Source organism: Triturus cristatus, chromosome 4_1 (genome assembly GCF_964204655.1).
Source record: "Triturus cristatus chromosome 4_1, aTriCri1.1, whole genome shotgun sequence".
NCBI lineage: Eukaryota > Metazoa > Chordata > Amphibia > Caudata > Salamandridae > Triturus > Triturus cristatus.
Window position 1 is genome coordinate 561185887 of NC_140585.1, and position 27629 is coordinate 561213515.

At 49.4% G+C, this 27629-nt stretch overlaps 1 protein-coding gene across 2 annotated transcripts in view; it reads right to left on the minus strand.

Annotated features, from left to right (window-relative positions):
• Positions 1-27629, minus strand: part of SEMA3C (semaphorin 3C) — a 590590-nt gene that overhangs the window by 264542 nt on the left and 298419 nt on the right. For both annotated transcript variants that reach the window (XM_085652883.1, XM_085652882.1), the window contains one exon: positions 15326-15445. In XM_085652883.1, the coding sequence (XP_085509009.1) occupies positions 15326-15445 (120 nt within the window). The remainder of the gene's footprint in view (positions 1-15325; positions 15446-27629) is intronic.

Genomic DNA, 27629 nt, shown 5'->3' on the forward strand with positions numbered 1-27629 from the left:
TGTCCCATGTCACCTATGCCCCCCCACTGCCCCATATCACTCTGGCCCCCCTCTCTCCACTGCCCTGAGTCTTCTCTGGACACCATGTTCCTCTCACTCCCTTCCTCCATGTCTGCCGTGATCAGCTCCCCCATACCACTGTGTCTCCTGTGCCACCCATCCCCTGTACCTTCCTTGGTTCAACACCCCAATGACCCAAGACTCCTCTGTCCCCGTGACTCCTGTGACCCCCCCACCCTTCATCTCCAGGGCCTGTCCCTGCTGCCCCATTTCCCCTCTTGAAACAAGTTGTCTGGTTCCAGAGAGCAGAGCTTTCAAATGCCAATCTGCACTCTTCCCCCTGCAGCAGACATCCTCATGTTCTCAAACGCAGAGCCCCTGGAGGCCCAACCAGGCTACAGACAGCAACCAGCAGAATATCCAACAGTCACAGACAGGCAAAGCAATAGGTTCGAGCCAAGCAAATGCTTTGCTTTTCATAATTCGGCATATTTGGGGCTTTGGTGTGCACATTTTGCATTTTTGTCACAAATAAGTGCCATCTTAAGGAGTTTTCAGGCCTCATGGAAGACATCTTTTGGGGCCCATATCCAGATCAACTGATTTTGTGCTCATTTTTAGCTCGTTCAAGTCCTGTTGATATCAAACAATACTGCAATCATATGTATAACGTTTAGAAACCTGAAAGCCATCTCCAGCCAAATAGTACCAAAAGAACGTTTGAACACACTACGGGGCATATTCTCAAGGAGCTATCGCCGAGTTAACGGCACTTCATCGCAGCCAAATTTGCTATACATTTATCACCCCATTCACAAGCTGGTGCTAACAGCCCATTGCACCAGTTTACCTGCGATAGCAGCCGCAAAAAACATCACCACAGATGACCCCCACAACTATCTCTAATGAGATGCAGGGTAGGCGTTCCCGTGCAAAAGCCGCGTCAACACCACACCGCAACATTCTCAACGATCAGCCACATCGGCGATAAGTCCACAAAACATGCGAAGTGGCACGTTAGCAGCAGGAAACTAACACCTGCACTGACCTGGTGTAAAGTCGGACGGCAGCCGGCACCAGAAAAGGGAACCCAGCCCACAGCCACACCTGAAAGACAACAGATGCCATGGAGCTACTCATCATGCAGCTCGGAGCCCCAACAGTTCCACAACACCCACTGCCACCACCCGCAGGACTGCAACCATCCCCCGGACCTCCCCCACACCACCCCCTCGGACCACCACAGAGGCAGCAAAGACACAGACCGCGGACCTTCAGGAAACGCACCAGCCTCACAGACATGACACCAGAGTATGTCATTGCCCACTACAGGCTCAAAAGGACAACCATCCTCCGCATCCTGAACATCATTGCCCACATGCTGACTGTACTAACACAGCGGACAACCAACATCCCTCCGCAGACAAATCTGCTGGCTGTGCTGCACCTGTTGGCCTCTGGGACATCCCAACCAACAACTGCCGGAGGAGGAGTCTCACAGCCAGCCCTATCCAAGCTCCTCACACCTGTTCTGGATGCCGTCATCAGCTTGGTACCCCAGTACCTAAAATTCCCCCACACTGCAAAGGAACAGCTGGAGACCAAGCAAGGCTTCTACGCCATAGCTGGATTCTCGGCCGTGTTGGGGGCAATAGACTGCACACATGTCCTACTTGTGCCCCCTGCCGACACTGCACAAAATTACCGCAACAGAACGCACACACATTCCATCAATGTGCAGGCAATAGTGGACCACCGGGGACTCTTCACCAATGTCATCGCCAACTACCCAGGCAGTGTGCATGATTCATACATCTTCCGACAGTCCATCATCAACCGGTGCTTCAAGGATGGCACCTACGGAAATGCAGTGCTCTTTGGTAAATACCAAATGAACACACCACACACCTCAACTCCACAATCATGCAACTCACAACTTTGGGAAAGCACATGTTACAAACCCACATACAACATGCCAAACAACATGCCTACCCACCAGACACAACAGCACAACTTACCGTGGGAACCTGGCCTAGCCATGTACATGAGCCATCAACAGCATGGCACCTCAGCCACACATTAGCAGAATGTGGGAAGAGGAGGGAACCAGGCATGTGCGAAGGAGGCAAGTGACCCATGAATGAGACTGCACACAATGCCAAGTGTGGCATGGATGTGCTGGACAGACTGTAGTATGCAGACCACACACATATCCATGTCGACATACACTGCTGGTGTTTGGTGTAGTGGACAGTGGACACAACCATGTCACCCCAACCAATGGGGGAGAACAAGGAAATGTAGCTTGTTACCTCCCCCCTGTAAGCATGAGAGGAGTGGGCTGGCCCGACGTACGCCAGGCCAGCGTAGGGGTGTGAATTAAAAGCACGCAGCTATGGGCGTGGTCCTCTTCTGGAATGCCCAACGTCCTTGCCAAGGCGGTGCCTCTCACCCCGTCACGAGGCCTACGCCGTGAGTGGTGTTGCCTGGGATCCTGTGCACCTGCTGCACCCTGGGCGCCTGGTCTCCGAAGCCGTCATGGCCGCCCCTGCGCATCCAGGCATCACTGCTCACCTGGCGACACCAGCGTGTGTCAAAGAGGGCCCACACGTGCTGGTGCAAGCTCCAAGCCTGAGGCCCCCGACCTTGGCAGACTCCTCGAACCATCACGTCCTCCGCGACACAGGCCCGCGGAACTCCTTTCTGGTTGACGTACTCCACCGGCATACCCAGCGGACAAGTAGGACACACATTTGGAACTGAGTCTTGATTACACCATGGCAGAGTACATGATTTAAGGCTGAGTTCATGTCCCTATACTCCCTCCGATGTGGTGCCACCAAGTCTGTGCATAGGACTCCCACAAAACGTGTCTGTGGGCCCTTGCTGACTCCGGCCTTTGGCCTGCACTGCAGTCCTGCAGGCCTCACACCAATCCAATGGAGTCCATCTCAGGCAGGACACGGCCTCTTCGGCTGCACACCTGCTCAGCTCTGGTGCCACTACCTATGTCACCCACAAATGCCATTGCAACGTCGTGTGTGAGAGATTCAGGATGAGATGGCTGGACAGCGGTTAGCCCGCGCTGACCGCTGCCTCCAGCCGACACTGCGGTCAACTAGGTCGCACTGTTGGAACTGAGTCTTGATTTCTTCATGGCAGTGTTCATGTCACAGTGCGCAAGGACAGGAGTAAGAGGAAGTCGCGCTTCAGTCTGGAGGAGAAAAGGATCACCTATCCGGAGGTGATGGGATACTACCAACAACTGCACTGGTGCCACTGACTCTGTGCAGCGCATACCTACCACACGTGGCTGTGGATCCCTGCTGACCGCTGCCTCCGGCACACACTGTGGTGGAGTAGGTCACAGGATTTGAACTGAGTCTTGCTTTCTACATAGCAGAGTCCATATCATTGTACAGGCCTCATTGCAGACTGCATCCCTTCCAGCTCTGGTGCCACTGAGTGTGTGCCCTGAAATCCATGGGCAATCTCTGTTTGGACGTCGGTGGTGTCTGAGCCCATGGGCTGGAGGCTGTGCTCATCTACATGTAGCTGATACTGACAAGGTGGAAAAGTGTGCTCTGTAGCATTCAACTCCACCATCTGCCTGTTTCTGCTTGCTTCTGCCCTTTGCATCAGGCCCTGGAAGGACACCTTCCACTGTCCTCCACAACCCTCCACGAAATTCCCCTTGGACATCGACAAATACACGCTCAGCTCGCGTGGCACTACCTCAGTGCACCGCAAGTCACCGTCCCATGGAGGTGTGCCTGTGCCGGCCGCTGTGCATCCAGGGCCACAAACTCTGTGCTGCTCAAGTCAGGGACCCATGATGTACGTACCTTGTACTGCTGATTGTCTGCCCACTGTTGTGGTCTTTGCCAGCACCAACCAACCCCTGAGTGGTGGCTTACACTACCCAACACCCATCCAGCACAGGCGTCTCTGGAGATGTGACCCTGGTGGGGCCGGGCGCACATGCCCGTGGCCAGTCCCACAAACTCACTCAGTGTGTCCGTGTGTTTATTATGTATGCATGAGGGACAGGGGTCATTCCACATAACATTGTGCTGTGTACAGCGTAGGCATCCAGTGGTGTAGACCTGGGACATGAAACCGTGTCGTACCTCCCTGTTAGCGTAAGCGGGGTGGACAGGTATATGACAGTAGTGCGTAGGGGTGTGGCTCCTCCACATGTGGATCTGTGTGTGGTGCAGTGTAGGCCTTGCCAAGGATGTGGCTGATGCGTGTGTCTCTGTTGTAGTGTCTGCGCCCCCCCGTCCCGCAATTGACAATGTTGCCATGTGGCATGCCCCCGGTGTGCGTGCTCGGCCAAAGGGGTACATGGGGGAGGGCATGCCCGCTCAGGGTCAGGGACCACACATGCCAACTGTTGTGTGTGTCGGTATTATCGCAGCATGAACCAAAGATGTACCCTTAATTGCATGTCGGGTTCAGCCAGGCAGGTGCTCTACATCTGTGTCAGCCCTGTCCTTGCAATGGGCTGACACACACGTGGCCGGCCACATTCTTCGTAGCATCATCACTGTGTCGTAGTCAGGCTTGTGGACATGCGCAGCCAGGCATGACAATGGCAATGGTGTGCCGTAGGGGTGCATGTGATGCAATCGCGCTGCACACAATAGTGAATGTGCTCGGGGGGGTGCAGCAGTGAGGCTACGTAATACACAGTGATGCCGCTCATTAGCAACACGCAGTACATGTCATACAGGAAACACTAAGTCACACATATCACACACCAATGAACCAGTGAGCCTGCCAACACATCATGCAGTACGTAGTCTTGACTCATGTCTCTCTGCACTGTCACAGGTGACCAAGGATATGCACTCTGCGTTTGGATGATGACACCCATCCGAGCCCCAAACACACAGCCCCAGAGGCAGTACACTTTGGCCCACAAACGCACCAGGGGCATCGTGGAATGCACATTTGGCGTGTTGAAGTCACGTTTCAGGTGCCTGGACGCCACAGGTGGAAAGCACCTGTACAGCTCAGGCTCATGTGCAACATGATCGTTGCATGTTGTGTGCTGCACAACATATGTGTACGCAGCAGAGCCCCATGGATACGAGTGCCAGATGCACCAGACGATGATGATGAAGATGAGGCATGTGGACCACACCCCACGGTAGCCGCAGCAGGAATTGCCCGTAGGGACTACATCATTGACAATTACTTCTCTGGTTGATGTCACATTGTGAGGGTCCTTAGCAGTAATGGCACAGTACGTTGACTGACCACAGGCGCAGCATGTGCTAATAAATGCATTCAGAAAAAGATTCCCTGCGTGCATGTCACTCATCTGTACAGGCACTTCACTCAGACAAGTGTGGGTGCAACATGTTGTGCTGACAATTAAGGAATTTGTTATTGGATGGTGGGTGCGTCATCCCTGTGCAGTGAGGCTGTTTAGGGTGTAAAGTATTGGAACTTCCAGTTCTGTGTGTCACAGTTGTTACGGTATCCCACTCTTCGGCGTTTCACATGTGTCCCAATTCATTCCATTTTGGCTGTCATATGTGGCCTACAGGTGACAAAAGGGCTTCTATTGGGCTCTGATATGTGCCGCCATGATGCACGGATGCGCCCTGTGACTCGAGTCCTGTGACATGGGTGACATGCACGTGGGGGGAGTCACTGCCCCTACATTGGTCCATGCTTTCATTATTTTTTGGTCATGGACATGGCACGTCGGTGTGCGGGGGTATTGTTTGTCCCTCTGCAATGTGAAGGGGAGAAGCGGTTCCACAGTGTGTTCCATGTTTGTTTTCGCATTGGCGCAGGTTACATACTGAATGCATGTCAATTTACATTGTGGCTGTTTGTGGGGGACTGCCTATCTGATTTGGACAATGGTCATTTTTTCTGCATCACAGCTGTGGGGTTGGGCTTGTACGTTGTCATCTCACTGTTTGTTTGGTCTGCTTTTATGCTGCATTTTCACGCCAGACGCGTGTGAATTGCAGGCCTGTCGCTGGTTTTCGCTGGTTTTTGTATCACGCTTGGCCTCATCGCAGCTGTTTTTTGCGTTCGTGTTTCGCAATTTTGCAGCGTGGTATTGATTTTAACGCGGCCATTTGACACATTATCTGGTGACTATCGCATGGTTCCGCCGTGTTGTGTAAACTTGGTTAACACAGCATAATTTTCCCACGATAGACTATGATGTTGGAGGTTGCGTTAAGTAACTTTTGCGATGGTTATCACACGTTCTTGGGAATATCCCCCTACTTCTTTTAGCATTTGGGTCTAGACTTTATTTTTTCTTGTAACAGTAATATTCTATGTGGAGTTCAGGGTCGAAACAGGTTGTTCTTACAGTTCTGGAAATTAAATAGAAAGAGGCTGCCTTGATGGATAGTTAGTGGAGTAGTGCATATTAGTAAAATAAGGGACATTAATATAATTCTTGCAATTGTAGGGTTAATTGTTGGATATTCATCATCTAATAAAACTCCCTCAAACAACTTGCATTCTAACTGCAACAGTGAAAAAGAAAGCACTGCTCAGAAGATTTTCACCATCGTATTCGGTGAAAACAAATAATTCTCTACTGAATTATTTTCCCCTGCCTGCCATCCTTTCTTCTTTCTGTGTTTACCCTTCTTAGAAAAATGGCAGGGAATAGAAGGCAAGAGAAGGACAGAGGCGTACAGAGAAAGATATAGTGAGAGAATTGAAGTGGAGGGAGAAGCGGAGCTGAGAGAGAGAACTGAGGGAGAGCAATAAATGAGGTATGGCGTGGCCTAAAGAAAAGAAAGAAGGTGGGGCAGTCAGAAAGAAAGGTACACGGTGGCAAAATGAATGAGTGGTAGGTAGAGAAAGAGTTAGGGAGATAGGTATGGTTATATAGTTAGTAAGCGTGAGATAAATATAAGGAGATGGAAAGCGGTGGGGTACACCAAAGTGTGCAGTAAGGTAGAAAGAGAGGTGAGCTTAAGAGAGGTAGAGGTTGACAGGTAGAGAGGTCAGGTAGTGATTACAGTATAAAGTATTGGAAGGTAAAGAGAGTGATGATGAAGTAATAGGAGCAATATAAGAAGAGGCATAAACAGGTCAGATAAAGAGAGTAGCAAGGTGGAAAGGTGGAGAGAGATGAAAGAAAAATTAGTTGCATTGAGAAAAGAGGTGAAGTACAGAGACAGCTGAATCAGAAAAAGAGAGGAGCCATTGATCAGGAAGTAGGGATATTGAGAGCGTGAGATAGAGAAAGGGTTGTGAGGTAATCAAAAAGGGAGAGACAAAAAAGAGTTGTAAAGAGATGTATGAAGAGAGAGGGGTAGTCAGAGAGGCTAGGTAGAGAGTTTGAGATGGACTACTAAACATGACCTGGCATCCTTACAAAAAGAGACAATTAAAAGAAAATGATATCCAAGGAAAGTTGTCATTGACAAGCGTGAGGAACATGGATGTTACCTTTACAGGCTTATGCTTGCCAGATACTATTAACATCTGTTTTACACTTTATACATTCTATACATTTACCCACTTTAAAGATGTCCCTTGGCACCTTAGACCCCACACCAGTGCTGTCCCTATCTAACCGATGGTGTTCCCACATTATAGTCTTATAGTCCCAAGTAATCACCCTGATGACCCCATGAGCCTCCTAATCTCCCCTAGCCACCACCTCTATTGGCTTTGCCCTTCCCTCCATGCATCTCTTACCTGAAGGAGCCGACGCATGGCCACCATTATAGTTCCTGGCACAGGCTGTCACACCCTAGGGACATCCTGCATAAGGAACTTTTGCATTGCATTTGGCTGGGTGGAGTTACACTGCTTAGCGAAAAGTCGTGTAAAGTCAGGAATCTTTCTCTGACTTCATTGATGCAAAGTTTACAACTTCTCACAACTTTTCTAGAGAATATTTCCCTTCACCTAGCCCTGAAGAATGGGTGATGACAATCATCAGTAGCAGAAAATCACAAGACTGGAAATGTGGATCCTGGCAACATGGATCAAAGTGGCTGCCCTAATAAGGAGAAATGCACCGAAAGCAGTTATCATCGCATTAGAGGCTGCTTTCTGGATATGTGCTGAGACTTTTTGAATTGTCGATATCTCACTTCTCACTTTATGGAGGTATCATTTCTGAGTTCAGCAACAGTAGTAAAAAAAGCAAAATCCCACTACTTAAGATACATGCGTAATTGTGAAACTTTGCACATCACAAATACAACCCTAGAAACACCCCAAAAGAACCCTCGGGCCACCTCTTGCTACACAATTTGGTACACTGTTGCCCCTGTGTGCAGCAGCACAGGTTCAAAGCAGGTGTACTTCAGTAGAGCTCAGTGGCTTCTGCCCGCCATAACTCAGTCTCATATTGTAGGTGAGTCTGAGCTTGAACCCTCGGTTCTTGAATGAGCGCATCATGATCATCAGCAGAAGGCTCTTGAAATGCCACCAAAAACAAGTAACACACCGTTCTCTTGATGAACACTCTCGCAAATACCGCATGAAAAGGCCCCTCTGTCATTGTGAGTTTCCTTTGCCGGTCACGCCTGGTAATGTCTGGGTTGGTCATGAACATGGAAGTGAGGATAGCCTTTTTGATTTCTCTTGAAACAAAGACAGCAGGCTGGTCATGAGTAAGCCTGGGCAAAGCACTACGCTACGCTCGCGTAGTTTGCGAAGTTCGCGCTACTTCGCACTACGCGAACTGCACGTAGCACAGTGCGAACACGCGTAGCGTAGTGTTGCGTAGTGCTGCGGTAATTTTTTGCTTGCTCGCGGTCCTCAACGTCAAGTTGGCGACCGCGAGCAAGCAAAATGACATCCCGGCGAGACTTTTTCCTTGTTCGCGATCAGCAACTTCAAGTTGGCGATCGCGAGCATGGAAAATAAACCTCCCGGCGAGATCCCCAACGCGAGGAGGTCAGGTTTCTCATTGCGAGTGGTCGCGTATGCTCGCGACCGCTCGCGATGAGAAACTACCAGTTCGCGTTGAGAAAGCTGAAGCTCGAGTAAAAATCTACTCGAGCAGCAGAAAACTACAGCTCGCACTGTGCAAGATGCCATTTTCAATGATTGCACAGTGCCGGTTGCTTGTCCGCACTGTGCAATCATTGAAAACGACATCTGGCACAGTGCGAACAAGGTACTACGTAGTTCGCGAAGTGCTACGCGTAGCTCGCGTAGTGCGAACTTCACTTTGCGTAGCTTCGCGAAGTGCTACTTCGCGAACTACGCCCAGGCCTAGACACATAGGCCAATGTAAATTCGCAGAGACCACTCTGAGACAGAAATACATGTATTGCCCTTGGTAGATGTGCCGGTCAGCATCCGAAGGAATGACCGGGTGTCTAGTGATCTGAAAGGGGCTCTGCAGTTACTGACGTGGGCGGAATGAGCTTTGCGCGTACAGAACGGACGGGAACGAACCTGACAGACTCCAGACAAGCAAGGCAGCAGTTTGTGTAATCAATTGATTACAGTCAGTGAGGTTCACGGAAGCCACGTCTTCCTTTCCTCTATGATTGCCATCAGCCATAATCCCTTTAGCCATGTGTGTCTTCTTCGGTGCGTCAGGCTTGCCAAATGTCAAACTGCACTCGAGAGAGAGTGCGCACTGTTTAATGAATGAATTTCATGTTTAAGCCGGAGAATGCGCCTTTGTGTTTACAGCCGTGGAGACACGACCAGGAGCACTTACAGTGCGGTACCTTCCGATGTCAAAGACGCACAGTATCGGCAGCCATTTCAGGCTTCCTTTAGAAGACTCGTTTAAGCATCAGCTATTTCTTTTCTGTGTAGCTCAGAAACATAAATGCCTTCATTTAGCAGAGCATGCAAAATGGCGGGCATGGTTATAAAGTCGTAATCATGCTATCACATTCATTTGGTTTATTAAAAGTGCTTTCCGCGCTCCCTAGCGTATTAAGAAAATAAGAATGAGATGAAAGACTGAAGATACGGAAAGAACAGGGAAACCAAACTAATGAATCTTCATTTCAAGGTACCTTCTGGTTTTAACTTATATAGAGACAGCAAAAAGGAAAAAAGAGGAGGAGCGAAGGGTAGAGGAAAAGTAAAAAAAAGTCCGAGGCCATTCATTCTCTTTAATTCCATTAAATCAACATAAATAATACAATGGCAGCCCTGCATTTGATGTATTTGAACACAAAACATGAGTTAATACTACAATTTGTAATAGTCCGGAAAATGAATACATAGTTTTAAAATGCACCTGCACACCTCTGAAGCCTGCACAGCCCATTGCAATGCTGCATTCCCGTGGAGGTGGGGAGCACATACGTGCACTACCACATGGGGGCTCCATGTTGCTCCCTCACCGAAAGGTATGTGCATTCCACAGATCTGTGTTGGTGAAAATTAGCAAGTATCATATACTGAAAGTGCCTACACATAGAGTGGAGTGGTGCAAGGGGGCCCTATTATCATGTATTTTGAAACACTTGTTTTGCCCTCACACATCGCTGGTATAGCAGAACACAAGACAAGCTTGCTTTGCATGTAAGATGGGAAAGGTAAATGTGCAAGAGACATACATTGGTTATGTTATTTTGTGCTGCACTGCATTTTCTTGGCCAGCATTATGCCATGGTGCTTTACGTTAGCTTGTGTTATGTTATATTATGTAATGTTAAGTTGTGTTATGTTTAGGGCGTTTCCTCACAACTCAATGTGTCTGGACTGGAATTAAACTGACATGGAACAGGCAGCTGAAGAAGAAGGGGCATTTCAAGGAAGGTGAAAAGAGAATATGTTTGAAAACCTGATAAAGTTACAATGTTGTTGACTTTTGCGGCAATAGGAGTACATATAAAAGGGTAAGAGGGGTTCTACATGCAATATGTGCTTACAGAAAAATGTAAACATCATATTCAAACCTCTTCTACTTGTCGGATCACCTGTGTTTAGTGTCAGTGCTACCTTCTTCATTAAGAAAAATCGTACTATTCACAATCAACTTTAAGATAAAAACTTCTCTCAGAATGTGAACTGGAATCTGTTTTATCAGGCATGATAAACATTTCAGCTGTGTCAATCTATGCTCTCTCTCCAAATCGTAAAGAGACAGATTCTAGATCCATCCTTTGAACTCTTCCTGCATGGATTGAAAAACTGAGAGACTAAAACAAAGGAAGCCCCTGACAGTAGGGAGGCTACTTGGGAATATGATCACTCTATAACAATTGCCTCTACAGAAATATGCCCTTTATTTTCATACGAAGTCATATGTTAAATATTCGATTGCATCTGCAGTCCTAAGAATTTGGCCATTCCGTCTAGAGCTGATAGTTTTGATTTAAACATAGTTGAGGAAATAGGTATCTTGGTTGGGTTTGGCTTGATGTATTGATGCTTAACTTCTGAGCTTTTTTCTTTCTTTAAAATCATGTCTAGGACTGCTTTTAAATAAAGCAGTTTTTAAAAAAAAATGCAGCCCGTTTCCCTTAAAGGAAAATGGGATGCATTTCTAAAGAAAAAAATTAAACGTTTTCGTTTCATTTTTTAAGGGCAGGTAGTGATCCCTGAGACCAGTGCCTGCCCTTAAAAAAATGTTTCCCCCTGCATTTGCAAAGGAGAAGGGGTCCCGTGGGGACCCCTTCCCTTTTGTGACCCCATTACCACCCTCTTCAAGAGGGTGATCATTTGCGAGTGTTTTGCGCCCGTAATTGCGGACACAAAACATTGTTACAAAGGGTTGTGTTCGCTATTAGGAAGGGAACGCCCCTTCCTAATAGCGAGTCGCAAAATCCTATTTTGCAAGTCGCAAAAAACTGCGAGTCGCAAAATAGAGCTTGCACATTCCTCATGCTGTTTTTGCATGCGCAAACAGGTACGCAAACCTGTTTGCGCATGCAAAAATGGTTGTACATCAGGCCCCAATTGCCTTATCACACCTTGCAGCTTAATAGCCTGGGCCTTTGAGAAGATCTTGATGTCAACATTTATCATTGACAATGGTCGATATGGCCCCTGGTCGTCGAGCCCGTGTCTGGTTTTGGAAGGATCGCGATCAGCGCCTTCCATATTGACTGGGAAGGAGCACCCATGCGGTATCCCTCCTGAAGAGTCTCAAGGAGTCTGGACATTAGTTGTGCCTTTTGTTGCTGCTACCACTCCACCAGTAGACCATCAAGTGCCGGGGCTCTGCACCTCAGCATGTTCCCCAGTACCTCCTCCAATTCATCCCTCTGTATTTCAGCTTTCAGTCGCTTACACTGTTCTCCCGTTAATCTGGGCACCTCCACCTGGTTGAGAAACTCTTCAACACCCAACAGATTTACAGGGGTGGAGTCCCCATGGTGAGTCACCAGATGCTCATGAAGCAAGGCATTAGTAGTTGCTTGTGTACACACCATCCCACCCTCTGGGGTTTTAAGGCTCAATATTTGGGGGTGCTTCATTTTCAGCAGCCAGGCCAGCAGTCATCCTGGTCGGTCACCTTTGTGGTGAAAGCGCAGTCAACACTCCCGCCTCGTGAAGTTGTCTAGAGGTCCCAGGTACCTTGCAGTGCTTGCCTAGCAGCCACCATCTTGGGGTCATCACCTCCACGCTTCCGGGCTTCATGTTGTAGCACCTCCAATGGTTTCTCTTCCTCCCCCAGATCCACCTCTTATACAATACAATAACAGGAAAAGGTCTGAGAGATAGCGCACCAGGTAGCATCTCTTCCCTACCTTCTGCGCCAAAACCTCATCACCAGGAACCTATCTAGTCTGCTGTATTTGTTATGGACTATCAAGTGACAAGAATACTCCCTCAGGTCTGGGTGCTGGGGTCTCCAGATCTCTACACAGTCAAGGTGTGCCGAAGCATCCTGAAACTCAGCTCTCATCAATGGTTCTGTACCCAGCTTTGATAGATATCTGATATATCTGTCGTTTTGGCCATCCAAGATATAATTAAAGTCTCCCACCCACAGTATGGGCATACCTATTTAGGGTAGCAATAGGATTCGGACTCTGGCCTAAAACTTCCTGTCATCTGCATTTGGTTTGTAAATATTTAGCATGTGGATATCCCTGCAATAGGTCATCTGAAACTGGACCCCTTGGGTTATCCAAATGGCCACACCTCTCACACTGCTTGAGTATGTGGAGGGGTAAAGTTGTCCCCTCCACATCCTCGCAGTTTTGGTTTTTCGTCGTCCCTTAGTTATGATTCCTTCAGGAACGCAATGCGGATATTAGGTTGTTTGAGAAATGTATGTGCCCTATACCGCTTAACAAATGTGTAGAGGCCAAGTATGTTCAACGTAACCATTGTTATGGTGTCCACTATAGATTACCACTCTGTAGTCACAGGGCCCCGCTACAGCACAGCCAGAGGGTACCCCCTTGCCCCATTCCAATGCTCAACCCTTCGCCACCTTTATCATTTATTTTTTTATTTATTTTACGAAGTTTTATATAGTGCGAACTTGACCCAAAGGTATCAGGTATCAGAGTGCTTTACATAGCACCAGGTGCGTTACATGAGGACACATTCATTTTTGTTAGGCACGGGGAGATTAAGTGATTTGCCCAGAATCACAGGATGCTCAGCAGCAATGTCCCCACCATCCTCTCCACACCACATCTCACTGCCAGAGAACAATCAAACATCCCACCCCTCATTCAGGAACTTTACTCACTTCAAAGGAACCTCTCCAGTAACAGGCAAATGCCATATGACACCTAGAGTACCCTTTTCTGGTCCCCGAGACAGGCAGGCTCCAATCTCATTGTGGAGGAAGCTGTCCCCAGAAGTGATTTGAAGTGACCAAGGAGGAGGGGTTGCTCATTTCCCCCGCTACACTTTTGAAGTGGATGCACCATCTTGGATTTAGGGAAGAGGGGCATTGTGGGATTGTTTCCAGAGTGACACACAGGAAATACTGCAAAAGTGGGTAGGCTAACCACTGGGAATGCTTACCTCATTGGTTAGGGAGGAGTCAGGAGTCACCCTCCACCCACAAGCTTGTGCCAGGCATAAATGTGGCACCCGCATCACCCTTGGCAGAACACTAGTGGAGCTGAGGAAGATCAGAAGAGGACTGAACCTGCTGTCTAAAACGTGACAAGAGCCCTGAAGGACTGGACTTCCTCTCTCCTGTACCCAGGACAAAGAAGTGAAAAAGTCTCACAAGGCTGCCCTCCTTCTCAAGCTAAAGGAAGCCTTTCCTATAATTGCCTAACTAATGTCCAGCTAGACCTGCCCCGGACCCTACTGTGGCCTCTGCAAGAATGATTCCTGACCCCCAAGTGCTGTTCTTAAGGCCCTGGAACCACTGGCTGTGTATGACTAGACTTCTTCTACCTCCCATGCAAATCTAGGACTTAGAAACCTTTTGGTCAAAAGACACCTGGAGGACCTCCTCAAACCTGCCAGGCCAATCGACGGGAGGTGTTGCCACTGGGATAAAGTTTCAGGTTTTTCCTGCTTGGAGCTTCTCCTTAGCAGTAAATCCGACTCAACAGGATCTTGCAGAGAAGGTAACCGGCCTAGTAGAGCTCCCTTCAGCTCAGCTTCCAGCCTTGCCCGGCTGGAAGAATTCAAGCTCCAAAAATTTGAATATGGGACCGATTTATATTCCGGAAGATGGCCCGTTGTTCTACCAGGGTGAAAAAATTACCTTGTTGCCCTAGTGAAGGGACCACCCACCAGATTTATATACGACCGTCAAGCTAGCGGTCATTTAAATAGCATTGCCAGGAACCACAGTCACGGCAGCTGAAACAGGATTTTCTTTTTAAAAATACATAAGATAATGCCCCCATCGCTAAGGGAGTCATCTCCCATGGTGAATGGGGAACTATTTATTTTTTACTGTCCCTCACTGCCTGGGTTTGCCTGGCAGTGATGGACAGTAAAAAAAGGGCTCTATGATCGCCCATCCTAATTTACTTCATCTGACATACACATCCTATATATCGTGTCCTGTGTTATTCCTTCACAATGCCATGTACGATGACATTTTGAGGGTAATGTCTACAGAACTAATTTCTTCACAATAATGAATATTTTGCGCTTCTGAATTAAACGCAGCAAATGGAGATTCCTCTTGTTTTACATTGGGTGCCTTAGAACAGCACTGTTAAGTAGAGCAGAGATGACATACACAGCTATATAAAACTCTCGAGCAATCAATTAATAAAAACATAAATAAATACATTACAGGTCTAACTATATTGTAATCTATTACTGTGTAGAAACAAATGGTATGGAAAATATTGGTATGAAATTGTAAATACCGACCAGCAGTAAAAGTAAGACTTAATATTTCATAGGATTTCAATGACATACGCAATCAATGACACACAAAAGTAACTGAAACACTTACTTCAGACCGGCGTCCTCTGTTCACGTAAGTACATACAGGGCTGAAAGCACCACTTCCGCAAATATACAGGTGTGTCCGGTTGTAACTCTGGATCACACGCACAAAGTTGCCACAGCCGTGCTAACGGGAAGCAAAAAACACAAGATATATATTTATATTTTTTGGGAGAATTAAAACAAAGGACAGATAAACATAACTTTTCTGATGCATTAACTTCGCAATATTAAAATTATGCTGATTAGAAATATTCCTATTTATTGCAGGCTTTCTTGATATTTCCTAACGTCGGTTGGTTGGATTTGAGATTATTTTTGATTGTTTAGAAATGTTGTTTTATCACGATTTAATATGCTGTGCTGTTTAAATATTCTGGCGTTGTGAGTTCTGAAAAAATCTATTTTGTAACTATAAATTGATTTAAACGATGTCAGAATTATGTACAAAAAATGATAGGTAGTAGTGATCCCTATGAGGGAAAGAACCGCACATCAATATAGGCTATGCGTTTGTAACTGACAATAATAAGTGTGAACAATTACGTCGCTATAATTAGACAGGGGTGCTAAAGTAGCTTAATACACCCACTACCTAGAGGTGCTAATAGCACATTAGAAACTAACATGCATGCAAATACACTAGAAAAAAGCTGTTACAGCACACCTATTAATATGTTTGACAATCCAAATACAGTATTGGACTGGTAATAAACCAGTTCTTAATACAAATATACTTCTTTGACAGGTATTGAGAAGGACAATCCAATGAGACAAGGGATATGCAAAACATGCAAATAGTCGAAAGACGTCTCCAGGAGGTAATTCATTCACTTTTTATTGTTTTTTCAAAGATTGCTTTCAAGAAAAACGTCCGTTTGCGCACTCTAAAGCAAGGAAATCATGTATCGAAGCCAACAATCCTATAAATTATCTTGTAAGTATCAGTCAAAAACACTTGCGTTGTGAGGACCTTATGTATCGTATCGTCCATCTATAAACACCACATCGTAATAGCCATTGATGCAAGTGGGCGAGCAGTCACGCGTCTTTGCGTGTGGAGACTGTGGTGACGGAGCCATCTGGCCCGTTAGGACACGCAACATACGCATTCACGCACCCGGAGGGCGGGCACGCCCGAAGGGATAAATAAACGGCCGCAAGACCGCTCGTGGTCTTTGGCCCTACCCTTACACCAGTGTCAGTGCCTAGTCATTGCGCGATCGCTTGCATGCGGCCTGCCCCCCCCGAATTCTACATTGGCGACAAGGCGGTGTTGACCCGCGCCTTGCTGCACCCCTGCCTTGTGGTGGTGCGATCTGTCGAGGCAGCCCCGGAGTCCGTGTCAGCAGCACGGAGTGGCGGACGGCGCGCGCGTCCTCGCGCAGGTCGACCAGGCGGAGAGGACGCTCCAGGCACCCGGGAGGAAGGTCGTGGCCCCGCCCACAGCCGGTAAGCTCGCTCCGGAGGGGAGCATCGGCCCTCGCGAGCCCGTGCTGCATCCAGGTGGGGTGGGAGTCCCCCGTTGCCGACTGCCTGATCAGGCTCCTACCCCTTGCTCCATGCGCTGAAGAGGGGAGGTCGGGGGTGACATCACCGGCGCCTGGCAGGAAGGCTCAGCACACGCGCAAGAAGAGGAGAACTGCCAGTGGTATCGCCCGCGCGCAGCGCCAGCCAGTTGGAGGCAGTTACACCACACCAGGGAAGCAGCCGGAAGTGGTCTCGCCTGAGGTCCCGCGCAGCGCCAGCCAGCCGCAGGCAGTTGTCCCACGCAAGGGAGGGGATCTGCAGGGGTCTCGCCCAGAGACCCAGACCACGGAAACAGGAAGCAGGCCTGCGGAGACGACGCCTGAAGCGCGTATATTGAGAGAGGGGCACAGCAAACATGACCACTCCCAGCACCAGCGGAGGGGGCATGCAGCAACCGCCACCACAACGGGCCGCGCAGCCAGCGCCCGCCCCACCAGGACACGGCACGGCAGCCCCGCTCGCTCCATTTAGCGAGCTTTCGGACCCCTCCACGGCGGCAGTGCGATGGCGCTCGTGGATTGGACGGCTGGAACACTACTTTGTGGGGGTGCGGGAAACGGATGAAACCGTCAAGAGGTCGCTCCTCATGTGCTATGGGGGCGAAGAGCTGTATGACCTCTTCGAGACCCTGCCAGACCGAGGGAACGCCAATGACTACGCAGGCGCAGTAAGGGCCCTCAATCGTCACTTCGATCCACAGACCAACCCCGACTTTGAATGGTTCAAGCTCCGTCAGGCGCGACAAGAAGAAACGGAGACCATCGACAGCTTCTACGCCCGCCTCCGAAAACTCTCGCTATCGTGCACGCTACCGGACCAGAGAGCAGAAATCAGGGCGCAGCTCATTCAGGGATGCTGGTCGGTCCCACTGCGGCGACTCATCCTACGGCAGCCGGGCATCACCCTCGACGAGATCTTGATCCTAGGCCGATCACACAAGCTCTCCAATGCGCGGGCGGACGCGATGGAAGCGGCCCTCAACCGGCCGGCAGCGGCCCAGAAAGCACCCGCGATTAAGGAGGAAAGGGTGGATGCACTCCAGAGACGACCCGCTCAGTCACGTGGAGCCACGAGGGCTCCCCAGAAGAATACCTGTGGCAACTGCGGCCTGAATAACCCGCCAGGGGGAAGGTGCTTAGCGAGAGGCCAGACCTGTTTGAAGTGTGGAAGGGAAAACCACTTTGCCAAGGTCTGTCGGAGCGGGAGAGGGCGAAGCAACATGGGGGCACGCGAGGTGCAACAGCGAGCGTGCGTCAAATGACGGTGGAAGATTCCCCCGCACAGGGCGACAACACGCAGCCTGAGTTCGATGGAGGGGCGGAGGACGACGAGGTGTTCTTCGTCTCGTTTGTCGGCAGAGAAGGCACGAGGCGCAGGCCGCCGCCCATGTGCGACATCACAGTGGCCGGGTCTCCGGTGAGCGCCCTCATCGATACCGGGGCATCAGTGAACGTGATGGACAGCAGTCAATACGAGAGGCTGTCACCGCGACCACCCCTACGACCCTCCAAAGCCCAAATATACACGTATGACAGCGACAAGCCGCTGTCCCTGCGAGGAGTGATTGAAGTTGAAGTCGTCAGCGACGGGAGGAAGCTGGCCACGACGTTCCACGTGGCGGAAGGGAAACGAGGCACCCTGCTCAGCTGCCACACTGCCGAAGACCTGGCGTTGGTGTTCTTCGCGAATCAGGTGCACGACCTGCATGCCAGGGACATGCTGAAGGACTTCCCCATGCTGTTCCGCGGGCTCGGATGCCTGCGCGGGAAGCAGTTCAAGCTACACGTGGACCCCACGGTCCGGCCCACGGCGCTCCGGCATCGGAGGATACCATTCCACCTGCGACCACAAGTGGAGGAAGAGTTGCGGAAATTGGAGGACCTGGCGGTGATTGAAAAAGTGTCAGGCCCCACCCCGTGGGTGTCCCCCCTTGTTGTGGCCCCCAAACCCAAACAGCCAGGGGCCATCCGCTTGTGTGTCGATATGCGCCTCCCGAACAAAGCTGTGAAGCGTGAAAGACACCTCACGCCCACTATGGACGACATTGTGGCCGACCTCAACGGCGCCCAGTGGTTCACGAAACTAGACCTCAATGCCGGATACCATCAGCTAGAGCTTCATCCAGACAGTCACAATATCACCACGTTTTCCACTCACGTTGGCTTACGGCGGTATAAAAGGCTGAGTTTCGGGGTCTCGTCAGCCGCGGAGGTGTTCCAGAATGCCATACGCGAAACCCTCTCCGGTCTACAAGGGGTGTTAAACTTGAGCGATGATATCCTCGTATTCTCGAAAACTCTGGAAGAACACCACAGGCACCTGCGAGACACACTGCAGCGGCTGGCGGACAATGGCCTAACTCTGCACGAATCTAAGTGCTCTTTCTACCAGGAGTCGGTCGAGTTCTTCGGCTACGTCTTCTCGAGGGAAGGGCTGAGAGTCGATCCAAAGAAGGCGGAGGCGATCCGAGCAGCCCCGAGGCCCACATCTGCCACCGAGGTCAGGAGCTTTCTGGGGATGGCGACCTATTGCGGGCGGTTCATTCCCAATCTCGCTTCCTTGTCGGAACCCCTCCGCCTCCTCACCAAAAGTGGTCAACCCTGGACCTGGGCGGCAAAGGAGGATCTCGCGTTCCAGGCGGTCAAGGACGCGCTCATTGACGACAAGGTCATGTCATATTTCAGACCGCACCGACGAACGGAGGTGGTGGTGGATGCCAGCCCCGTAGGGCTGGGTGCCGTCCTGATGCAGGAGACGGAAGCGCGAGAATGGGTCCCCACCGCGTATGCCAGCAGAGCCCTGACCGCCACAGAAATGCGGTATGCGCAGATAGAACGAGAGGCGCTGGCCATCAAGTGGGCCTGCCAGCATTTCCACCTCTATTTGTATGGCCACGACTTCCGGGTGGTCACTGACCACAAGCCTCTCGTCCCGCACTTCGCTGGCACCGCCCGACTGGGCCTGCCGAGGATTGAGAGGTGGGCGGTCCAGCTGCAAGCATACAAGTTCGAAGTAGTATTCCGCCCTGGGGCCAACAACCCTGCCGATTTCCTGTCGAGGCACCCGGGCCCGTCCCGGTCGGGTCCGGACCCGTCGGAGGAGGACTGCACGGAAGAGTTTGTCCGGATGGTATCACTAGCGGCATGCCCGGTGGCACTCACGCTGGAGGACGTTGGCAGAGCCACGGAGAGGGACGAATGCCTCATCAAAGTCAAGCAGACGCTGATGAACAGGAACTGGAGGAATTTCCTAGATGGGGTGCAGGCCCTCACAGAAGAAGAAAGGACTTTCCGACAGCAGATGTGGAAAGTGCAGAGTGAGCTCAGCGAAGGGCCACAGGGAGTGGTCCTGAGGGGAACCTCGCTCGTGGTCCCGCGAAGTCTCCAAGGTGAGGTGGTTCGCCTAGCTCACCAAGGACATCAAGGCGTCTCCAAGACCAAGGCCAGGTTGCGGAGCAAGGTGTGGTTTCCGGGGATGGATGCCATGGTAGAGGAGGTCATACGCAACTGCCACTCGTGTAACATCACTGGGGGTGAGCCGGCACCGCATCCGGTGATCACAGAAGACCCGTGCCAGGAACCTTGGTCCAAGCTGTGTGTAGACTTCGGATCCTTCCCAGATGGGCGACACACGTTAGTGCTAATGGACTCGCACTCGAAGTTCCCGGTGGTGGAGGTGGTACCCTCCACAGCATTTAGCCAGGTGAAAGCAGCGCTGGACCGCACGTTCGCCATGATGGGTCTGCCCGAGGAAGTTCGATCTGACAACGGGCCGCCCTTTCAGGGCAGGGAGTTCCACGAATACCTGGCAGCTCGAGGAGTCCGACACCGCAAGATCACCCCGCAGTGGCCCCAGGCTAACAGAGAGGTGGAACGGTTCATGCGCACGATGAATCGGTCGCTGAAGATCGGAGTAGACCAAGGAGAAGATGCGGAACAGTGCCTGTCACAATTCCTCAGCGCGTATCGGCGGACACCCCACTGCACCACTCGGTGCGCACCTGCCCACCTCCTGTTCCGAAAGGCCCCCAGGGACAACATCCCGGTGAGTCAGTCGTGGCGGCCTCTGCCATTGGACCAAGACGCGGCTCAGACTAGGAGGCGGACTTCCAATGAAAACGCCAGTCGAGCGCGGAGAGCCAGGGTGAGGAATCTCCAGGTGGGAGACCAGGTCATCATGAAAGATCGCTATCCGAACTGGAAGTTTCGCACCCAGTTTGAGCCGGAGGTGTGGGAGGTTGTCAAGGTGCAGGGCACCATGGTGTCGGTCCGGCGCGGAGCACGAGTGGTTACCAGAAACACATCCTGGTTCAAGCAAGTCCCCACGGCCCCTCGAGAGGCAGACTCGCAGGAGGAGGAGGACTGGGGGGTAAGCGGAGGCAGTAGCTCCCCCGGAGCACAGAGGAGCCCGCAGCGGGAACCGCCCCAACAACCTGGCGCCGAGGTGCGAAGCGACGGGGCGAACGGGTCCCCAGAGAATGCAGGGGCATCCCCTGTGGGAGAAGCCCGTGGGACTGGACGAGGTGAAGTTCCCCGGAGCCAGAAGTATGGCCTCCGGCCGAATCCGGCCCCGAGCCAGAGACTGAGAGACTTTGCGTGGTGTGCGCAAGAGAGCCGGACAGTTCCATAGCAGAGGGGGGCTCTCTGTCTGAAAGATTGGAGGGATGTGGTGACGGAGCCATCCGGCCCGTGCGGACACGCAACATACGCATTCACGCACCCGTAGGGCGGGCATGCCCGAAGGGATAAATTATTATTATTATTATTATTATTTATTTTTGTAGAGCGCGTAGTCACCCGAAGGTATCCCAGCGCTAAAAAAAAATCCTATCTCCTGAGTGCAGTGGACCAAGGGAGGGGAAAAAGAAAGGAGGGGCAAGAAAGAGGACAGGGAGGGCGGAACAAAGGAACGAGATAAGGGCCAGGAATGATTCACTGTGGGAAAAGGTGGGTTTTAAGCAGTTTCCTAAACCGGAGGTATTGAGGTTCGAGACGCAGGACTCGGGGGAGGGTGTTCCAAAGTCGTGCAGTCTGGACTGAGAAACGCCTTCCTCCCGATCGGGCTCTCTTAAATTTGGGGGCAACAATGAGGTTTTCGGTGTCGGAACGGAGAGGTCTTGAGGATTTATAAGGGGCGATGAATTTCTTGAGAGCAGGGGGGCCTTGATTTCGTCGTAGTTTGTAGGCCAGACACAGGGCCTTAAATTTGACCCGCTCTCTTATAGGGAGCCAGTGGAGGAATTTTAAGGCCGGTTTGGCCGACACTCTGGCAGGAGTATTCGTGAGGATACGGGCCGCGGTATTCTGAATTCTTTGCAGTTTATTCAGAGTCATCTCCGGGGCGCCCAGGTATATCGCGTTGCTATAATCAAGCCTCGAGATTATTAGGCCTTGAATAAGCAACTTTTGGGAGTTGGGGGGTAGGATGGGTAGGACTTTCCTCAATGACTTCAAGAGACCAAAGCAGGTCCCAGCCACTTTCTTTGCCTGCACATTGAACGAGAGGTCGGTGTCGAGCCACACTCCCAGGCTCTTTACTTCCTCTCTGGGTTCTGGAGGAGGGCCCAAACATGCTGGCCAAATGTTCGGGGGCAGTGTAAGTCCTTTTGGGCCCAGGAGCAGAACCTCCGTTTTTGATCCATTTAATTTTAGGGCAGAAGTGTTCATCCAGTGGTGGACCTGCGCAAGACAATTAAATAGATCTGCTGGTTGTTGTTTGGGGTGGGATAGTGACACAACCAATTGTGTGTCGTCAGCGTAACTGACGACACTCACTCCGAATGGAATGATAACCTCCTCCAATGTGGACATATAGATATTAAATAAAGTGGGGCTCAGGGAGGAGCCCTGAGGCACGCCACATTGGAGGGGAATTTCGGAGGAGCGGGCGTTGTTCTCCCAGATTTGGTAAGTCCTTTGAGCCAAAAAAGATGTAAGCCAGGCTTACATAAATAAACGGGCGCAAGACCGCTCGTGGTCTTTGGCCCTACCCTTACACCAGTGTCAGTGCCTAGTCATTGCGCGATCGCTTGCATGCGGCCTACCCCCCCCGAATTCTACAGAGACCAGTTTCCAGAAGGGTCAGTTTTCAGAAGGGTCGCAAACTTACCAGGGTTGTGCTGCCCACGTGTAACAACGGCTATTGCGATGTGGTGTTTATAGATAGACGATACATAAGGTCCTTACAACGCAAGTGTTTTTGACTGATACTTATAAGATATTTTACAGGATTGTTGGCTTTGATACATGATTTCCTTGCTTCAGAGTGCGCAAACGGACGTTTTTCTTGAAAGCATCCATACCGGATCATACCAATATTCCTTAAGTGGCTTGAAAAATTATAAGTATAAGACAAAACACGTGTCGACAAAATCGTGTGCTGGGAATCTTTGAAAAAACAATAAAAAGTGAATGAATTACCTCCTGGAGACGCCTTTCGACTATTTGCATGTTTTGCACACCTTTTGTCTCATTGGACTGTCGTTATCAATACTTGTCAAAGAAGTATATTTGTATTAAGAACTGGTTTATTACCTGTCCAATACTGTATTTGGATTGTCAAACATATTAATGGGTGTGCTGTAACAGCTTTTTTTCTAGTGATGTCAGAATTGTGACTTCTTGAAATGGTTCCGGGGCAGACTTCAGAAGTTAGAATGACGTCATTTTTTTTAATGTTATATATTTTGAGTTTTTTAAACATATTTTTCTGTTCTTCCCTCTTGAGTGCCCGGGTGATCCATATGTTGCAATGACGGGCAGTTATGAACCGGAAGTTGGGGCATAAACACATTAAATCTCACATAAATATGTTTGTGGGTGGTCGTGCACAAAACTGAAACTACTATAGGTAGTTAGAAATTGGAAGAGATGACGCTTCAAAAGCTGGATTTCTGTCTCCTGTGCCCACCTTCTATTACACGTGTGATATATGGCATGCATTTTCCGCCTAATCTCTGTCGTTATGTCTAGAGTGTACACAGCCTGTCTCTCTCATGCCACCCAAGATCTGCAAAGACTGGGAATTCGTAGTGCATGTAAGGGATGTACGGTGTTGCCGATCTACCAGGTATCGCCGTTCACACGAAGGAAAAAACACACCACAGGGAACGCATTTTTTAATTTCAAATGTGTTGTATTTCAACGAATGTGTAATCATCTCCTCGCGCTAGTAAAAAATAATTGTCGATGATCTGGAATGTTCTACATATGTTCTCCCTCATAAAGCTGATGAATGACCATGCCGCGTATAAAGCTGCGGCGGGCCCGCCACAGGTGTTCCTTCTCTGGCCGGCACTTATCTGCTCATCACTCACTGCCTGATGAGGCGCAGGTCTAAAACTAACCAGAGCGCATGTTTCACTCATGGCTCACATTCTCTCAGCCCCTGCCGTTAATGGCACCTGTTTGAAAATACTAAAGGGGCCTTTCGCCCTTTGTTTTCACGAGTCTCAAGTATGAGTAATGAGCTGCCAGGAGGAACTCTCTTTGACTCGCACCTTTATAGTTTTGTTTAAAATGGCGGCGGCTGGCCGTGATCTCTAAGACCTGCGTCTTATCATTCATTGCTATTTAATGTAGGACCTGATGGCGATGGGGAAGACAGGGCAAGGGAATTAATTGGACGAATGATAGGGAGGTCAGGGGGCATGCCAGGAGGGTGAAAGGATCACATTTGAGGTGCCAGTGTGTGCTGGCTGTTTGCTAGATTAATAAACATTTGGCTGCAGGTGGGAATTCCTCTTCTAACACTTCTGGCTTAGTCCAGGAATTCATTAGAAGACCTGAAGTACTCCTGTCTGACTCTTCGAATGGACAACTGGACAAGTGAAAAGTGTGTTATATAAAAAAAAACGAGTAAATATCTTTTCATTTTATTATGCGGCCTATATTTGCCTTAAAACAATAAAAGTGGAAGCCAGACCTATTGGATTTTACAGTGCTTGTTGATTTTGCAAGTACATTTTCAGGTATAAAATGGTAGACAGGCTAAGAATCACACCCATACCGAACAAAATCTTTCCTTTATATTTTCAAATTTTAGAGGGAAATATTAGCTGCTGCTGATGGCATCAGAATGCATGCATCTTCATTACAAGAAAGCACCTTTACAGCTAGATCCCATTCCTTCGAAAATAGGGTTAATGCATCTTGTGAAGTTAATGGTATACTAGAAAAACAATTAGTACTACATTTGCTGTATGTTTTGTTAGCTGAACTTGCAACCAGCCATCTACCGCAAAACCCCTGCACACTAAAGAAAATAGAAAACGCTTGTAGGGCCACTCCCCGGTGCTGAAGAATAAACATTTTATTATTCAAACGCTTGAAATTTTTTAATTTCCATTCCTTGCTTTAACTCTCACCCTCTCCACATAGCATGTGCAACTTGCTTCAGTAATCCTGGTTGCCAAGCAATCCATAAGGATCTACCTATCTGCCTCTCCTATCACTCTGTTACATTCTGGTAGGACTAGCCTTCTCAATGGTCCCTTTTACCACTCGTCTGAGATGAGGATGGCATTGGCTTAGAAACAGCCCAAACATCCCAAACAAGTTGACTTTAAAAGTTTGCAGGCATTTCTGCACTTTGCCTAGCATTGGGTTAGATTCCAGGAGGAAACTATTACAATGATCTTCTATTCCATAAACCTCTCTAAGGGCCTTATGTAGGTGGGCTGGCATTTACCACTTCATAAATACCGAATCATGAAATTCTCCCCCTACATCTCAAAAGCCAAAATACCGGTCGGTAACGGTATAATTACCGAAAATCGGCCGTTACCGACCGGTATTTGGCTTCCTACATGAGGCCCTAAATCTTACAATTTCGCAAATGGGTACGAATATTGCTGAGCACCACTCTTCGTTCTTTGAAATGCAGAATGGTGCAGTTTATGCATCCACAGAAATGTGACTGTTGAAACCCCACTTTCAACAGTCACCTCCATAATGGTCAGCCATGTAAGACATGGTGAATGGTCATGCAAAAAGCGAATTTCTTTGTCCTGCAGGGAGAAAGCTCGTTGCATGCCAGACACAGGGCTCGCGTTTGCTGATCTATTATGAAGTTCACAGTGGTTTTGAAAGCATACCTTGAGAGAGGATGACATTGCTCCTGCTTTAACATGGCTTGCGAGGGGGAATTGTGGCAGGGCAATAGCATGAATTCATGAATGCAGACACCTACATGCCTGCTCAGGCACATTGTATCCTAATATTGTACTGTGCATATTTATGTCCAATTGCTCAAATAATGCGCGGCATCCATCATGAGGGTATGCGCGTTAACATAGCTAATATGGCCTTTGGTGACTTCGATATGCAAATCACGTTCACATTTTAAATTTCAGAGGCAATTGTAGCTGCTTGGTATGCCTCTTTACACCAGTTTGACATTTAGTTAGCAGCAGTCGGGTTAATCTGCTTAAAGAATGCTTCCAAAGAGGAGAGCGAAGGAGCGCAGCAAAGTGGTGAAGAACAGCAGAAACTGCTGGTTCAAAGCACATCTCGGATGGAGCACAGCAGAGAACCAGGGGCACAGTGCCTACCGTGGGACCCCAGACTGCAAGAGCACAGAATAAACTGGAGGACCACACACAGACTGCTCAAGCACATCACAGAGTGCAGGAGCACACATTTCATGAGCACAGCACAGACTGTGGGATGATAGCACAGAGTGCTGGCACTCCACAGAGACTGCTACAGCAACAATATAGCCTGTGCAACGTGGCACAGTAAGCAGGGGTACTGCACAGACTTCTGGATACATCACAGAAAAGGCAGTACCTTGGCCCAGACTGCAGAGTCCAGCCGAGACTGGAGTGGCGCAACACAGACTGATGGAAACCAGCACAGACTGCTGCAGCAAAGCAGACAATAGGGGCATAGGAAATATGCAGGGGGATAGCAGAGACTACAAGAGTATGACACAGGTGGTCGAAGCATAACTCAGACTGAAGGAGTACAGTGGAGACTGGAGGAGCACTGGAGACACTGCAGAAAAAAACATCAGCCTGCTGGAGCACAGCAGATCCTGAGGAACACCACGACTGCATTGGCGCAAATGAGAATGAACGTAAACAACACAGATTGGTGGCGCGCATCACCGACTGAAGAAGCACAGCAAGGCATAGGACTTCAGGGGGAGTTCAGCTCAAAGGCGACTGCAAAATACCGTGCACTCCACCTAACAGGCCCTACCTATTTGAAAAAAAGATTTTCCCTTTATGCCCCCAACCGCCCTCTAAGATCAAGCAATCTTCATCAAATGACTTTACCAAAGTTCAAATATAGTAGGCTTGGTGGACAATCCATTTCTGTTAGAGCAGCGAGAGCTTGGAATGCCCTCCCCCTGCAACTGAGAACAGCCCCTTCCATCATGGCATTTAGGAAAGGCCTAAAAACCTACCTTTTTAACACCAACGCCTAATGGCTGTCCCTCTTTTGCATTTACTGTGATCTGCCCCCTTCCTTTTCTCTCCACGCCAGGATACTATACTATTTAGTAGCAGAGCGCGTTACAAAAGCCTCTATAATAAAATACTTCAGAATCACAGAAACAGAGCCAAAATTCAGCAGCATGTATATGTGAGTACTCTGTATGCCCCATGTTTCAACACCCTTTCCCTCTGTTTAGCCCTTTTTACACCTTCTCATCCATTTAGGTCTAGAAACAGACAGTTTTAGCTCTTTTAATACCAAAAAATGAGGATTGGGAAAGCCATTAGAACTGGCTTTCAATTGTTAGTGAGCAGTTCATTCATGCATTCATCCATCTGT